We start from the raw sequence: 17,940 nt of genomic DNA on the forward strand, positions 1-17,940 counted from the left end.
TTAGTACTCTAAGACAAGACTTGTTCCTCATCAAACAAAATAATTAGATTTTGAACAAAGTGCAAAGCATGCATTTCTACTTATTTCTTTAGCGAGAAAGTGAAGCTGACATTTATCTGGTATTGCATATGCAAAAAATGGGAAGTTATCTTAATCATATTTCATCTCTTCATAACTCATTTCAAAGCTCTGGTTTAGCTTTTCCTTCTGTATGGTGGGGGCTGTATATATCATCAGTTCTCTGTGAAAGAAACTTCTGATTTAATAATGGGGTGCATCAGATTGACAAGAGTAGCCAGAAATAGGTGAAACACTGATGGCAAGGTCCAGCTGCAATTAACTTTTATTTTTGTTTTTGATGCTGATCAGCTGAATGACCTCTACTGGCACTCACAGAATCACAGAATTTCAGGGGCTGGAAGGGACCTCAAAAGCTCATCCAGCCCAACCCCCCTGCCAGAGCAGGGTCACCTACACCAGATTACACAGGAACACATCAGGCGAGTTTTGAATATCTCCAGAGAGGGAGACTCCACAACTCCCCTGGGCAGCCTGTTCCAGGGCTCTGTCACCCTCTCAGTTAAAAATCTTTTCCTCATATTTACATGAAACTTCCTATGCCTCAACTTCCACCCATTCCCCCTTGTGCTGTCATTGGGCACCACCGAGAAGAGCCTGGCTCCATCTGAAGCAGAGGAAGAGTTACTCAACGTTGTCTCTGAAACAGATTTTGATGTGTTTAATGCCAAAGTGATGTGTGGAGATCCATTCTTTGACTGTTCATTCATTGTCCTTTCAATGTCTTGCTGATGAAGCACACAGAGAATGCAATACTTGTAGAGCAGGAAAGGAAAGGGGGTTTGGGCTTCTGTAACAGTACAGGAAAGGAAGGGGGCTTTGGGGTTCTGTAACAGCACAGGAAAGGAAGGGGGCTTTGGGGTTCTGTAACAGCACAGGAAGGGAAGCGGGCTTTGGAGTTCTGTAACAATACAGTATCCTAAGAATGCAGTTACAGAATACTGTAAAACCCCCAAAATGATCATATAAACTTCTTCAATAGGTTTAGTAGCTAAAAAATAGAACTCTACACTGGAATAAGCATAATGTTCACTGTAAGCTTAGCATAGTGCAGCAGAAGAAACGTTTTCAGCTGTGATACTTCTTGTAGTATCAAAGCTTGGCTGGGAAAAGGGGTTTGTTTAATCAATATCTTTTCCATCTCTGTTTTTTAAACTCTGGTCTGACTCCCATTAAGGTCAGCAGTAGCAGTCTCATTGATTTCACAGTGGGTTATATTGAGTTAGTGCAGACATGAGCCCTGCCTGGATGCAGTACTCAGATAGCACAGCTCTTGTGATCTAATGCCATGATAAGGAAGTTGTGCATTGCGCTTAGTGATGCTCAGAGTGAAGACTTTGATGCTCAAAGCCATCTTCATGGATTATATAGGTACCACTGAATCTCTTATCGTTGTACTTTGTGAACTATCTTGCTCTACAAAAATAGTTCAAGCAGTCTTAAATGGAAGCATTTAACCTTGTAGTACACTTCTCTAGGGAATCATCCTCTTCTGCACACTATTTTTCACCATTTGGAGTACATGACAGTAATCAGCACACTGGCTTGCCATAGCTTGTTCTTATCATTACTCATGAGGAATAACATTTCAATAATTAGAGAAAAAACCCAGTGCCCTCAGCCTAATCTGAGTAACAAATAATTACAGCAAAGGCTGGATCTGGTGATTTCATTCATCATAATAGGAAGATGTTAAGTAAATGGAAAGTGTAGTGGTTCATGAGTAATCAAAAATGCATCATGTTATATGCTGATGATTGAAGCTTCCAATACTCACGTGGGCAACATTTCAGGCTTCAAGTGTACCACACTAAAATGAGCCTCTCCTGTTGCTTGGCTCAAAGATCTAAATCAGTTTTCTCTATGCTGTGGGAGGAGGGGATGTATTTGAAATCAAAATCTTTTTGCTAAGTTGCTTTACAGTATCATAAGAACTTCCACTTTATCATATTCCTCTGTTACCTGGCAAATATGGGGGATTGAGAGAGAGAGGGTTCTGTTCATACGGCTTTACCACTGGAGAAATTGTGACATGGAACCATGCTCTCATTACCAAGCAGGAGCAGGTTAATCAAGGAAGGTAATCACTTGGCAAACATAATGCAAGCAGTATGTCATAGATTTATAGACCTGAAGGTCAGAAGGGATTTCTGCTAGTTTGAGTTTTCCTGCTGAGTGTTATTTTGCAGACTACATCTGTCCTATATATCATGCATAGTCTGAATACTTTGCTGTTATATGGCATTACATTTCACCTCTCCACTGAGATTCAGGGTTTCTATTTACTAACGAAACAGCTGGTTCTCAACAAAATACTAACTACAAATCTTCTAGTCTGGAGACAGAGGCACAGAGGGAAGGTGCCTTTGCTGTCTTTGACAGTTGTGTACCACTCTGCCCTAGTAAGGCTGCATCTGGAATATTGTGTCCAGTTCTGGGCCTCTCAGTTCAAGGACAGGGAACTACTTGAAAGAGTCCAGTGCAGATCCTTGTAGCATACCAGCTATATTTTGTCCTATTTTTAGGCATATAGATCAGGCTTTTAAAATAATTAGTAGGAAGAAATAAGCACTAACATGTCAGGTAAACACATTTGGAGTTTTATTTCCTTATAGAGACATTGGGTTGTGGTTTTTTCCTGTTTAAGTAGAAATCATTGCAGCAGGGATCTCTGCTTTGTCCCGTGCTGAGTGTGATGGATTCTCTAGAACCTATTGTCTGTGCTAGCTTGCTTCTCCAACTGTCAGCATGTAAAGCAGGCATCTATCATCACCAATTAATTGTATCTGAGAAAGTTCCTTATGCCTGTTCAAGCTGACAGATGCATTTGTCATTATCATATCGTAAGGCATCCCTTAAGCTTCTCTCTTTGCGTGGAAGCTGCCGAAACATGATTTTATTCTTTCCCTTTTTTTTTTTCCTCCATCAGGCTTTCTCAAAATAGTCTCTAGGTTGGTACTGTCAGTGGTGGTTTTAACAATATTTTTGCTTCTTCAATATGTCATCTCTTTAGTGCATGTGCAATATAAAGATACAAAAGTCTTTGCACTCAAGACAGTCTCCTGATTTCCCTGAGCAAAAAGAAATCTGTTATTCCACTTAGTTCAGGGCATACCCTTACACTAACTTGTGAGTTCACTTCTCTGTGGTGGAGAAAGCTGCTTGAGGATTGTGAGATTCCTGTCTCCTTCTCCTGTTAATGTGAATAGTTTACACTCAGAGTCTTATCACCAAATTCGTGGTGGTTTTGATGTTACTTATTGCTAGAATCATAGAATTGTCAGGGTTGGAAGGGACCTCAAGGATCATCCAGTTCCAAGCCTCCTGCCATGGGCAGGGACACCTCACACTAGATCAGGCTGCTCAGGTTATGCATAATCTTACTCATAAGATCACAGTACCTGGTCAATGTACTCTGTGTGTAAGTTCATTTTGTAGAAACTCATTCAGAAGGCAAGGTTGATCTGAAGCAGAAGGTTACTTTGAAGTCATTTGGGAGGGTTTATTGAAAGCTGCAAACAAAGTGTCTCTGGAGGAGCTTATCAAATATTTAAGGACCACTTACCTTTAGGCTGGTAGAACCTGGAAAATGACTGACCTTTCTAACTAATTCTCCAATTAGCAGTTTTGGCCTTGTGATGTGAATGAAATATTTTCAGGGAGAAAGTAATCAGAATTGATACACCTGCTTTAAGGAAGTTTAAATTAGAGGTGATTCCTGACAAAGCAGCACAGCACTGAAGGCATGAAAGAAACCTATTCCAACATTTTGCTCTTAAGAGGGACATTAATGTTTACAAACCATTTTTGATTTAAAAAGGAAATGATAAAAAAAAAAGTATTTTCTTCAGGTATTGATCAGTCTGCTCTCATACATGTGCCTTACACATGGGATACTTGTTTCAGTAAATGCTTTTGTTAAGTGGTTGGGGTTTGATCAACTGGTTTCTACCCAGCCATCTATTCTTTACACTGTGTGTGCCACTAACAGCTAAAAACTGTCTACAGCTAAAAACTGTCTACAGCTAAAAACTATACTACTCCTGTGGTATGTTTTATCTATTTCATTTATAGAAACTTCCTCAAAGATATGTACTGTAACTTTGCCACTACAGTGACAGGGTTTGTCTAACTAATCTGTAACAAGCCTGTTAGCTTGGTTTTAGAGGCAGTGGTTTTGCTTATCTAGTTGCTAAAATGACAGAATGGAATGGAATGGAATGGAATGGAATGGAATGGAATGGAATAGAATTAACCAGGTTGGAAAAGACCTTAGAGATCATCAAGTCCAACCTATCATCCAACATACTGATAAAGACATTACATTTTTCATATATTTGTTCCCCCATTTAGCATCTAACCCACTTATTAATTGCAGTGTAAGAGCTACAGGGCTCTGGAGGGGGTTTTGAGCACTCTCTGCTGCTTGTGCTGTTTAAAGGTATAAACTAAGTAAAACTGAAGGTTACACATGCTCTTTGCATTTACTATATAAGGAAATACTTATTGATCATGTCACTGGGTTGTTGTCATCATTAATTACTTTTACAGAGTAAAGAAGGATTTGCTGCTATCAGCTAATAGATTACTTCCTTCTTGATCAATTTATTAGAAGTTGTCCTATGTGAAAAACGTGCTCCTTGGCTTCAGTATGTTGGAAGAAGTTTATAGCGTGATTAAACTGAGAGATTCCTTGTAGGCAAACTTTGATGGTGGGAACAAATCAAGGCTGTCATTTACTATGGTGTGAAGAAATCCTGTATAATGATCCATAGAGGGCAGGTGATTTGGTAGAGCCCAAGTTAAGGAATACTTCATCCTTTTTAGGATCAACTTGTCAAAGTCTGGCACCACTGCTAAATCACTAGTCCTGCTTTTGCATTTACCTTTGGAGGCAGAATACTTCATATCATGCAGCTTCTCTGTAGACTTCAGGATGATTTCCATGACAGATGAATATATCTTGAGAAGATTAAGCAAATGGACCACAAAAGTAAATCAGTATCAATGTGAATCCAAACCCTATAAAGACAACCCTAGAATGTTCATCTAGGATTGCTGTAAAGTTCAAACAAACCTGTAAAGAGTGCTAACACTAAAGAGAGAAAGGATGTAGCATTAGCATTACAGATATTTGACTTTTTTTCCCACCTGGTTGTCATAACCTCTGCTTTATCCAGTCCAAGTGTGAGTCATTTAGTTTTCATGCAGGTCCCCACTTTTCTCTGACAGTGACAAAAGGAAATGGGTATAGCCTGCACCTGTTGAGGAGATGTATTATTGGCTGCTATCCATTTATTCATGGCATGGAAATCCATTAACTTTCACCACGCTTCCTAATGGCATCTTATAATGTATTGTCAAATTGGACCCCATGGGATTGCCAAGGAAACTATGAGGATATGGGAGAGAGGAGCACCTGTCCTTTGCACTATCTCTGCTCTCCCAAGTTGCAATGTCAAGTGGGTCTTTTTTCACAAAGTCTGTCATTTCTGAGTCATTCCTCTTTCACTGATGTAAGGGTATGAGATCACACATCCTTGCTATGTTTTGGGAAACAGGCTGGAGCACTTTTCAGGAGGTGCCAGTTAGGGTAGGTGGTGTTTGTAGGTGGCCCAAGCTGATTGGCAGTTTGCTCTGTAGAACAGACTTTCTGGTGGAGTTTCATTGCTGAGCCACTTAGCATCCTCCCAGCATTTCTCTTCATTTAAACATCCATGTTTGGAACAGAGTCAAACTCCCAAATGAACCTTGTTGGTTACCTTGTGTCAAAACAACATGAAATAAGGACTCTCACTCTTGCAGCCTTGGCTTACCAAATGACTCAGTTTGCTTACACTAAGAGAAGAGTTTGTTTTTAAGCATTGCACAGAGCAGGCTAGGCTTGGGTAGGTTTCTTCCCCCCCCCCTTCACTATATTATTTTCTTAATGAAACTATTTTGATTTGAGCAGAAGGAAGCATTAAAGTAGCTGGATAATTCCACATTTGTTTGCACAAGTATTGTGAAGCAGATGTTATTTGCCATTTACCACAAATAATATCTGATCACTAGTGGATCATTCATAGAGAAAACTTTGTGGGTTCTTTATTTGTGCATGTATTTTTCTAACCAATCCCCTACCCAGGACATCTCAGCTCTAATCCTAAATTTGCCATCAGCTGTAGCTCTGTACCATTTTTGTATTGCTTCTTTGACATAGTTTCTGCACTGGCTTGATGGGTATGTGAATAGAACTAGGGGTATTATCACCTCATGCAACACTTAAAAAGCTGGGATCATTAGCTGTTAAGATAATTCTGCATTTAAGAGAGTGTAAAATTACCTTTATATCTGTGCATGCATTGCTGTGTCTAATAAGGTTGCTATTATATGAACATTAGAAATAGTTATCTGTATTTATGTGCATCAAAAGCACACATCTACTCCTTGTATGCTAAAGTGGTTGCAATGCTTTCAGGCTTTGATTGCTGAAGCTGAAAAAAAAACCCCCTAGTGCCACAAAATCTCATTGCAGCACTCTCTTCTGTCAGAAATGTTATCCTCATTACCTAGGCACCTCAGCTTCTGGTCACTTTGTTATCTGGTTGCAGCATAATTGTTTGCTTAAATTATATCTGCTAACTTTCTGGACTAATTTTTATTTTGTTCTTTTCTGTCTGGGGGTGGTTAATTTTAACTTTTATATTTCTGGTGGCTGGCACACATATGTTCTCTGTCCCTGTGCAACTGGCATGTTTCACTCATTAACTGTGTATTTCAGCTGCACTGTCTGTTTTCTGTGGGAACTGTGAAGATTTGAGATGCTAATGTGCTTTGAAAGACAGAAAACAATCTCAGTTATTCCCTTAAGACTGCCAGGCGGCTAGGAAGGCTTTTAATAACCTCAGCTTATGTTTTGTTGTATGCTGTTGTTGCAGGTTCAATGGATCCAAAGGACTTTCTGAGGGAAGCACAAATAATGAAGAACTTGAGACATCCAAAGCTCATACAGCTTTATGCTGTCTGTACTTTGGAGGATCCAATTTATATTATTACTGAGCTGATGAGATATGGAAGCCTTCTAGAATACCTTCAAAGTAAGCAAATGACTATAAACTCATTTCAAGGGGTGGCACAGCTGTCAGTTTAGTAAATACACTAACATTAAAATGGAGGCACAACACTCTGGTTTAATACAGAAGCTACATATTTGTCAAGGGGGGGGATGAGAAAAAAGAGGAAAGAGAGAGGGCTGCAAATTTTTGACGTGCCAAAGTATTTGAGAAGTAGGAGAGAATTACATTCACAGTTTGATTCCTGCCTTGTAATGATCCACATTTTTCCACCCAGAGTAGATTGGAACATGCACCAGCAGAATAAAAATATAAGCATCCAGAAGGATAGGTCATCATATTTGACATGAAATAGAGGCACTTCCACAAAATGTACTTAACAGCTTTGAAATCTATTACCAGGCAGGGTAGCTTTTCACTGTGAATTTGTCCCTTGCCTATCTCATCAGGGCCTTTATCTCAGCAGCACTTCAAAGTGCTCTTTTGAAGGCAAATAATAATTAACCATAAAGTTGTACAGACTGGAACAGGCTAGCATAATGATTGCACTTTAAGTCCACCCCTGCCATTGGGAAATGCTTGATTCTGGTACTGTTACCCATTTTCACTTTAGTAGATGTCTCTGGGATGCTAAATGTCTCTAAAACTGTAATGATCTCTTGAAAAGGAAATGTTCACAGTGATTGTCTTGGTAAATTTCTTCCCTGTTTTCAGCCCATAAAGTAAAGCCTTGTGAAATATCCCAGGCAGCATTTACCATGACACATGCCTTCCCCCATCTTCTCTGTGGAACCATTTCTTAAGTAAGACTTAGCCCAGGGACTATTATAGCTAAAGAAATCTATGGTAGAGGGACAGCCCCACCAGGAACTGCACAGAAAAAGGGAGCAATGACCTTGGGCCAGATTGTGCAGGCATTTAGTGGCCAGAGGTAGCAAGGCACACATGTCCTTTGCATTCTGTCTCTGGTACCTTTGTATGCAGATTGCTGCAGATCTGTTTGAAATAGCCTGGCATATGAGAAAATGATTCTGTGCACAAAAACATTTATCACTCTGGAGAAATAGCTCCAAGAAAGCTAGGATGAGTCACAGCTATTGCAGAGGTAAAAATTAGCCTGTTTGGGCACCAAGTACATGTCCAAGACACATCAGCACTGCAGCCTGTGTGGATCAGTTCCCAGTGTATGCACAGCAGCTGCCCTTGCTGTGGGCAGAGCGTGATTGCAGCCTGAGCTTTGCCTGCCTGCTCATTCCTGTAGCCCTGCATCAGAGAGTCTTTAGAAAGTCAATTGATTTCCAAGCAGACCTTATTGCTCTCGACAACTACCTGAAGGGAGGTTGTAGCCAGGTGGGGTTTGGTCTCTTCTCCCAGGCACCCAGCACCAGAACAAGAGGACACAGTCTCAAGCTGCACCAGGGGAGGTTTAGGCTCAAGGTGAGGAGAAAGTTCTTCACAGAGAGCGTTGTTGGCCATTGGAATGTGCTGCCCAGGGAGGTGGTGGAGTCACTGTCCCTGGAGGTGTTCAAGAGGGGATTGGATGTGGCACTTGGAGCCGTGTTTTAGTTAGTCATGAGGTCTTGGGTGACAGGTTGGACTTGATGATCTCTGAGGTCTTTTCCAACCTTATTGATTCAATGATTCTAAGAGGTGCTTTGTTAGGTATTGGTCAGAGAAAAGTCATTGATGATGGTGAGAGTAATCAGGAAGATGTGAAGCTCGTGTAGAGCTCTGTGGGTGGAAGTGAGCTCTATCAGCTGGGGCTATCAGGCTGGTTCTTGATAACTTCCTTAAGATTCAGCCACTGTAGGAATCAGGAAAACGCTTCCAGAAGGCTGCTGTGTCTGGGTGCACTGTGGCTAAATATGGCAGACTGGAACAGAGGGAAAGTCCAGAGTTTGTTCTTTGGTTGAATTTCCCCTCCTAGAGATGCACAGTATGTTTTCTCATCTTTAAGAATCCCTAGTAGTTAATGCCTGGTGACTATTGCATTGCACTGTAATGACAGCTAGCTAATAATGACAGGCATGTGAATTCCCTGTGCACCCTCCGAGTGTACTTTGGGATGCTTGCTGATGAACACTGCTGCACAGTTATTGAGCTGCCACCAGCATTGAGGAGAGTGCAGCTGAAAACTTTTCTTTGTTATTGGATATGAATGAAATTGTCACAAATGCAGGAGTGTCTTTATGAATTCTGATAGACCTGGGGCTTGTTCTGGCAGGGATGCAGTCTTGAAGTTCAGTGAATTATTACAGAGGCAACCCTCTCAGCTGGAGAAGGAGCTGCTTATTTAGTTAGTTAGTTAGTTATTGTCAAGTATCTGTCAATAAGAATATTTTCCTGTCTTTCCTGATGATTGATTGCTTGGAACAGGGTGCAGACCCTAAGCCTTCCTCAATATTTTCTCTGATAAATTTTTCATAGGAGGAAGACAGCTCTGTCAAAAAATATTAGTAAAAAAGGATGTGGCAATGCCACATTTTCTTTACAGGATAAAGAATAAGCCATGGGAAAGCTTTGTAAATTCACCAGTAGTGCCTGGTTTTGAGCATGGAAGTTATATTCACTTTGGGGTTTTGTTGTAGTTTTTCCTCTTTTAATACACTTTGAAGGGAACTAAAACACATGTATGCACTTAATGAATAGAGTTGTAAACCCTTCCAACATGCTCTGAACTAGCCACGTGGAAGCTGGCTCTGGTTTGGAAGCCTCCATAGTTGTACTAATGCAGTGCTGTGCTTGAACTTGCATGTTCTGGCTGGTCCAGCTTGAGGTTTTGGAGATACTGTCAGAAATAGTTGAGACAAACATACATGACTTGCACTTCAGATCCCAAAGAAACTTAAGAAACTTGTGCTTTAATCCTCAGCAAGAAAGCTGGGGAGGGACTTTTTAGGGTGTCAGGGAGTGGTAAGACTAGGGGGAATGGAAAAAACTAAAATGGGTAGATTCAGATTGGATGTTGGGAATAAATTCTTCCCCATGAGGGTAGTGAGGCACTGGCACAGGTTGCCCAGGAAGGTGGTGGAAGCCTCATCCCTGGAGGGTTTGAAGGCCAGGCTGGATGTGGCTGTGAGCAACCTGCTCTGTTGTGAGGTGTCCCTGCCCATGGCAGGGGGGTTGGAACTGGATGATCCTTGAGGTCCCTTCCAACCCTAACAATTCTATGATTCTATTCAAAATACTGCTAAGACACACTTCCATTCTGAATTAATTTAAAACAAGCAATAGAAAACTGCTGGCTCCAAATTCCTGTAAGATAGAGGCAGTAAGGAAAAGTCACCATCCTAACAAGAAGGGTGAACTGCCCATTAAACCTTGCAGCAAACCCTCAGCTTTTTAGTACTGTTTAAGATTCTGAAACAGGAAAGTGAAACTGGTTTGAGCATTAGAGACTGCAGGGGTAGGCACTCATGCTTCACTGCTTCAGCATTTGGGTTTGGGTGACAGCAATGCTTGAATGCAGCACTGATTTGGTTTAGCTAGTTTAGCTTGGAGTATGAAGTCTTTGCTGTGAGATCAGCTGTCCTCAAAATGCCACACAGGCCCCGAGTTTGTATTCTAATGCAGTAGACCTCAATTTTAAAGTCTTTTTTGGGGGGAGCTCCCTGCCTTACCATTTGTGGGTGCAGTTTTTCATGGCCTCAGACTCTTTCCTTCACTTGTGGACACAAGCTGCTGTGTTCAAAATTCTTCTACTACTTTGTTTAAACAGCTGAGCTTTGATTGCCACATCTCTTAGCGTTTTTGACTTACTGATCTTACAGTGATGGGAATAGCATGCACATTGCTTCAGAAATTTCTTCTGTAGAAGCAGGGAGCTTGGAAGCAGCTCAAGGAGTCTGACTATTGAGTAGCAGCAACAGAGGTAACAGCATGAAGCAGTCAAGTGGACTGGAAAGTGAAAATGAGAGTTCTACCTGACAGCAGATGGTATATGTCCTAGTAAAAATCACTGGAGAACAGGGAACAAGGATAATTTTGTGCTTTTCCATCTTTAGTCAGCTTTGGCTGCACCCAGTGAGTTCTGACATTAGCTCTTACAGTTTGGAATGGGTTATGCACCTGTCAGAAAGGCAAACATCTGCACTCCTATCAGTAGATAAATGCCTTTTTCTTTGGACAGTATCAGAGCTCTTTCCAGACCCAGATCAATGGCTGCATTTAGTATCTGCTCTTTCAGAGAAGAGGAACCAAGCATTGCTGCTCAGTTATTGTGAAACTAGCTGTGTGACTTTAAGGAGAGTCATTCACTAACCTCTGTCATTTGGTTGGGCTGCTTCTTTATTGCATTGCATGGTTTTGTTGATCTGTGTTGGCTATTTGAACCAGTCAGCTGTGATGTTTTGTATTCAAATGCTGTAAATGTTGTGTTATCCTTCTAAATTTCTTTTTCAACAGAGGATGCAGGCTCCCAAATCTCCCTGCCACATCAAATAGACATGGCTGCTCAGGTGGCCTCCGGTATGGCTTACCTTGAATCTCAGAACTATATCCATCGGGATCTGGCAGCCAGGAACGTTCTTGTTGGTGAACACAATGTTTACAAAGTGGCAGACTTTGGACTTGCAAGGGTTTTTAAGGTGGGTTGTGAGATGATGAACTGACTCTAACTAATGAGAACAAGGCCTCTGAATTGCTAGGTTCAGGCAAAAGGTGTGCCCAGGGAGAAAAGGACCCCTAGTGTGTTCACCTGTATCCTCTACCTGTGTTATCCCATCCAAGGTTGGAAGCTGGCCTGTGCCTTAGTGTCAGTCTGAAGGTGGCACCCCATGTTCTGCTTCCCACAGTCATCAAGAAAGGACTCTGGCAATACACTTTATCCACAACACTAGTGTCAACCACATGAAAAGGAATCACAGCAATGATGGCAAAATTACATTCCTGAGTCTGCAAAGGAAGTCATATAAAATGCATTGGCATCTGTTCTCCCTGTTCACTTCCCCACTGCCTCCATGATGCTTGTGAGTGCAGGTAGTAATCAAAGAAAGACCTTATTCCTTTCCACTGCTAACAGCAGGGTTCATAAAGAGAGCTCTCAGAGCTTTAAATCTTATGCAGTTTCCAATTTGCCATTGCACTGTTGGTTTTTTTTCCCCCTCTAGCCCCTGAAGATGTGAAACACCAAGTTACACTGACCAAGATCGCTCTAGGAAAGAGCTGTGGTTTAGAGATGAGATTTCCTGACTGAAAAATATTTGATCAGTGTTGGAGAAATTTGATTTGCCATATTGTAAGGTTTTCAGTGTGTAATCCATAATTTCTGAAGTCTTATTATTGCATTTATTGATTCATGTTCTTGCAGTAAGAAGGAACAACAACACAAAGGCCCTCTTTGGTATGCTTGCCTCCCCTGTTTAAGCAGCAGAAATTGAAGTTCATAACAGAGTTGGATTTATTACATACTGAAGTAGAGAATAATGGCTTGACAATGGCATTAAGGGACTTTGAAACTGCTTTTTGCTTAATTTTGATTCTTCTGGTTATGCCAAAGTTCAGACTGCATATCTTTTTGCCATGAAACCTACACATTTTTTAAGTGAACAATGCTTACAATGGATATTTCCCCCCTGTCCTCACTACAGAGAGGAATAATTTACAGCTGTTGACATTTCTTGTTAAAACTGAACTTTACTAAAATCCTCTGTCAGAAAGTCCTCTTGGCAGGCTTCCTTAGGCAGATTCTGTCTCCTAAGCCAAAGCACTAACATCAGCACATGGTCCCATCCCAAAGGTGTAGGTGTGAGGCATGAGATCTGTATTTCTGTGTGCATTAATTAGCATCATGAAATAACTTCTCATTTCTAGAGACGAGTGTTGTCATTAAGATGCCAAATGCATCAGGATGTAGATGCAGAACAACCACTCTTTTCAAAACTATGAGGTGTTACAGCTGGGCAGTGTTGGATTGTTGCTAATACAGAAGGCACAAACAAAATCTTGCACGCTTTGGACTGGATTTCCAGGTGGAAATCCTGACCATGGCTTGTATCATAGTATCAGTCAGGGTTGGAAGGGACCACAAGGATCATCTAGTTCCAACCCCCCCGCCATGGGCAGGGACACCTCACACTAGAGCAGGATGGCCAGAGCCTTATCCAGCCTGGGCTTAAACACCTTCAGGGACGGGACCTCAACCACCTCCCTGGACAACCCATTCCAGGGCTTCACCACTCTCATGGTGAAGAACTTCCTCCGCATGTCCAGCCTGAATCTCCCCACCTCCAGCTTCATTCCATTCCCCCTAGTCCTATCACTACCTGAGAGCCTGAGAAGTCCCTCCCCAGCCTTCTTGTACGTCCCCTTCAGATGCTGGATACTGTGTGGGACTGAGCTTCACCAAATGATATGGATAATATATGGAGGATTAATGTTCACAAAGTTTAGATGTCTGTGCTAAAAAAACTTTGAGGACATGCTTCAACAAATTTGCAAGTAACTCAGTTTTCTTTTTCTGTCTCATCTTCACTTTGCATTAATTAATTGGGCCCACTGTAAGCTAGGATGTTAATTTGAAACACTTGGAGTTTGTTCTTTGGTCCCAAAACCTGCTTAAGTGATTGTTAGCGAAGTCAATGGCCCTTCAACACTGCAATAAATCACAGGAGGAAGGCTTCCAAAATTCATTAGCTCTTGCTCTTGCCTTCTCTGTGTACTGAAGACCAGACATGGAGCCATTTGGTCTCTAGTGTCAGCAGGATGCTTACACTGCCACGCCTAACAGACTTCAGAAATCTTGCATAGCAGGTCCAGAATGTGCAGTAGCAGGTCATAATTAATCACAAGCCACTCCAACACTGCCTGCTTGCTTGAAATGATAAATGCTTTAGAAAAGCCTCTGATGAAGGGTAGCATTTCTCAGCTGTGAAGCCCAATTCAACAATAGACTGCAGAAAATATTGTGCTTTAATACCATGAAAGGAAGTGCTTGGCTGAAAGAGGATAAGATTAAGCATAAGCTTTGTTTTGTCAGGTGTTTACATGCTTTGCAGAAGCAGATCTGAGATCAGGCTTGCTTCATTTTGCTCATGACAGGTAGAGAATGAAAACATATACGAAGGTAGAACTGAAACCAAGCTCCCAGTGAAATGGACAGCCCCAGAGGCAATCCGCTACAACAAATTCAGTGTCAAGTCTGATGTCTGGTCCTTTGGAGTCCTTCTGTTTGAAATAATCACCTATGGGAAGATGCCTTATGCTGGTAAGTGTCTGTACCTGAAGAGTGATGTCTAATATTTTCCTGCTTTAAGAGCAGCACACAAAAATGTTGGATGCCTGTAGTATGGTTGTGTTAAAGGTTAAAACTCTAAAGACAGAGATGTCTTTGTCAGTGATCTGGATGAGGAGGTTGAGTGCACCCTCAGTAAGTAGGTAGATGACATCAAATTGGGTGGGAGTGTTGATCTACTCATAGGTAGGAAGGCTCTGCAGAGGGGTCTGGATGGGCTGGAATGATGGGCTGAGGTTAATTGTACCAAGTTTAACAAGGCCAAGTGCCAGGTGCTGCACTTGCATCACAGCAACCCCATGCAACGATACAGGCTTGTGGCAGAGTGGCTGGAAAGCTGCCGCCTGGAAAAGGACCTGGGGGTGCTGGTTGACAGCTGGCTGAAGATGAGCCAGCAGCGTGCATGGGTGGTCATTAGAAGGCCAACAGCATCCTGGCATGAATTAGCATGTGGCCAGTAGGATTAGAGAGGCCATTGTCCCCCTGGGCTCGACACTGGTGAGTCTACACCTCAGATACTGCGTTCAGTTTTCGGTCCCTTGCTGCAAAAGAGACATTGAGGTGCTGGAGCTTGTCCAGAGAAGGGCAACACTGCCACTGAAGTCTCTAGAGCACAAGTTCTATGAGAAATGGCTGATGGTACTGGGATTGTTTAGTCTGGAGAAAATGAGACTTGGGCGAGACCTCATTGCTCTCTACAACTACCTGAAAGGATGCTGGAAGAAGATGGGTGTTGGTCTGTTCTCCCAAGTAGCAAGTGACAGGACGAGAGGAAGTGGCCTCAAGTTGCACCAGGGGAGGTTTAGGGTGGTTGTTAGCCAAAATGTCTTCACTGAACGAGTTGTCAAGCCCTGGAACAGGCTTTCCAAGGAACTGGTTGAACCATCATCTCTGAAGGTATTTAAAAGGCATGTAGATGTGGTGCTTGGGGACATGGTTTAGCAGCAGCCTCGACACTGTTAGGTTAATGCTTGGATTTGATGATCTTAAAGGTCTTTTCTAGCCTAAACAATTCAATAAATCTGTGATTCTATGAGTGTTCAGATGAGGTCCCTTTAGTGGGTCAGACCTTCTGGCTGCCCCAGGCTCACTGGAAGCTTTCCAAAGGCTGTGATTAGCAGCCCTTCAAGCTTCCTCTTGCTGAGTCAGCCTGCATTGCACAGGCAAATAAGCCAGCTGGCTATTCCCTCCAGCATCAGATCAAAGATGCCAATTCTTGGAATGAGGAAAAGGGAAAGGTTTTTCTGCCTCCCATCCTGCTTTTTTTTTTGAAGAATGGATTATCTTTTCTTTTTTAGTATATCTCATGGAAGACTGCCTCTGAAATTGGATCAGAGTGGTTTTACCTCCTTCTCTCGTGTTTGACTGTTGCAGGGCAAAGTCTTCTTAAAGAGAAGGATCACAAGAATTAAGACTAAAATGTCACCAACCTTGAAAGCAGATTTATGGTATGAGGGCAGCTATTATTCCCAGCACTGTGAGAAATACTCAGGGAACTGTGGCTCAAATAACACAAGATATCAGTGAGATGATTGACTGTGACTCATTTTGTGCTGGTGAGGAGAGCAGAGGGAAAGTACTAAAGCAAAAAGAAAATATAGTATGCTGCATCTGTACAGGCCTGAGGGGTGCTGGGTTCACCAGAAACTACATTTCACAGGGTCCCAAACTGGTATTTCCTGCAACAGGAAAAATTGATTTTGCTTTTGATTCCTACCCTCACCTCCTGTGAAACTGTTCTGGGAGGGGGGAAAAAAAGAAAGAAGGAAAAAAAAGCTTTATTATATAAACTGTAGCTGTGTGCACACATACACATAAATAAACCAGTCAAGTATAAATAGATGTAACACCATGAAGCTCTGAAAATATGTTCAGTGTTAGCCCTTTGCAAAGGCAAAGTTTGCTTGTAACTCTGCAGTGGAAAATGTCCTTTTGCCAGGGCTATTTGCTCACCTGCCAGGACTTGTAGGAGTTTGTTCTCGGTAGGAGATGAGGTTATGTTGATCCATGGTGGCAGTGGGAAATGCACAGAAGAAATACCATTCAGAGATCTTGGGAAAAGAAGTGAAGATGATGCAATTCAAGATCTAATTTTAAAAAAGACCCAGAAAAATGGAAAGGGAATGAGACAATAGTCTTGGCCTCTCAGTTTAAGAAGGATGTTGACTTGTGGGAACGTGTCCAGAGAAGGGCAACAAAGTTGGTGAGGGGTTTGGAGCACAGCCCTATGAGGAAAGGCTGAGGGAGCTGGGGTTGCTTAGCCTGGAGAAGAGGAGGCTCAGGGGAGACCTTCTTGCTCTCTACAGCTACCTGAAGGGAGGTTGTAGACAGGCAGAGGTTGGTCTCTTCTCCCAAGCAACCAGCACCAGAACAAGAGGACACAGTCTCAAGCTGTGCCAGGGGAGGTTTAGGCTGGAGGTTAGGAGGAAATTCTACACAGAGAGAGTGATTGCCCATTGGAATGGGCTGCCCAGGGAGGTGGTGGAGTCACCATCATTGGAGGTGTTTAGGAAGAGACTGGATGGGGTGCTTGGTTGCATGGTTTGGTTGATTAGGTGGTGTTGGGTGATAGGTTGGATGCAATGATCTTGAAGGTCTCTTCCAACCTGGTTTATTCTATAATTCTATATATAAAGGGTGAGCAAAGGTAGAGGAATTGTTTCTTCTCCATGACTTGCAGAGCAGACAGGATACCCTTGCATAGCTGCACCAGAGGAAACTTAAGGCTGACATGAAGGAAAACTTTCTAAATGTGAGGAAAACTCAGCAGCAGGGCAGATTTTCTTGGAAGATTTGGAATTGCTGAGAGTAGAGGGATTCAGGAACAATTTAAGTGAAATAGATGTCAGAGAAATGTTGGCAAACCTATGTGGCCAAGGAAAGTCCTCACACCCTGACAAACCTATTTGCTGTGCCTCTCAGGTGGTGTAGTAGGGGTCAGGGGACTGGGAACTGCTGGGGATGGTTTTTAACTGCTGATTTGGGATCCTCCAGTGACTCCTGTGGATGTTGGTGGGGGGCCTGCTGAGACCAGCTCTGCCCTCAATGCACACCTCATTACGAGACATGTGGCATCACTAAAAGTAGACATCAACTAGTCTTAACAAACTCCTTTGGCTTTCAGGTATGCCAGGACACCAGGTGATCCAGATGCTGGACAAGGGGTACAGACTTCCTCAGCCAGAGACCTGCCCCACACCGCTCTACCGGCTGATGCTGCAGTGCTGGTGCGCAGAGCCAGGGGAGCGACCTACCTTTGAGGCTCTCTGCGGGCAGCTGGAGTGCTACTTCCAGACTGACTCTTCATCCTATGCCCAACCCCAGGCTGTGGTGAAGTGACCCCCTGGGTAGGGGCTGAGGGACACCTGTCAGCATAGCTGTGAATTCAGCCCAACCTCAGGGGAGGAGGTTGTGAGGAGGTTGCTGAGGACTTCTGGTACGTTTTTCATCCCCATGCTCAAAGACACTTGCAGTTTTTCTACTGACTAAGCATCCAGACTAAGCATCATGAGGCTGGAGGGATGGGGGCTTCTAAAAAACCCCATAAGTCTTCTATTTATTTTTATTTTTAAATAA

General features: G+C 42.6%; 1 protein-coding gene across 2 annotated transcripts in view; it reads left to right on the forward strand.

The window, feature by feature from the left end:
• The window catches only part of FRK (fyn related Src family tyrosine kinase), a 47,277-nt gene extending 29,570 nt beyond the window's left edge, over window positions 1–17,707 (forward strand). For both annotated transcript variants that reach the window (XM_009897388.2, XM_054173997.1), the window contains 4 exons: window positions 6,999–7,157; window positions 11,538–11,719; window positions 14,172–14,337; window positions 17,489–17,707. In XM_009897388.2, the coding sequence (XP_009895690.1) occupies window positions 6,999–7,157; window positions 11,538–11,719; window positions 14,172–14,337; window positions 17,489–17,703 (722 nt within the window). In that variant the 3' untranslated portion in view covers window positions 17,704–17,707. The remainder of the gene's footprint in view (window positions 1–6,998; window positions 7,158–11,537; window positions 11,720–14,171; window positions 14,338–17,488) is intronic.
• The last annotated feature ends 233 nt before the right edge of the window (window positions 17,708–17,940 follow it).

This window comes from Dryobates pubescens, chromosome 28, assembly GCF_014839835.1.
Source record: "Dryobates pubescens isolate bDryPub1 chromosome 28, bDryPub1.pri, whole genome shotgun sequence".
In the NCBI taxonomy this organism is placed as follows: Eukaryota; Metazoa; Chordata; class Aves; order Piciformes; family Picidae; genus Dryobates; species Dryobates pubescens.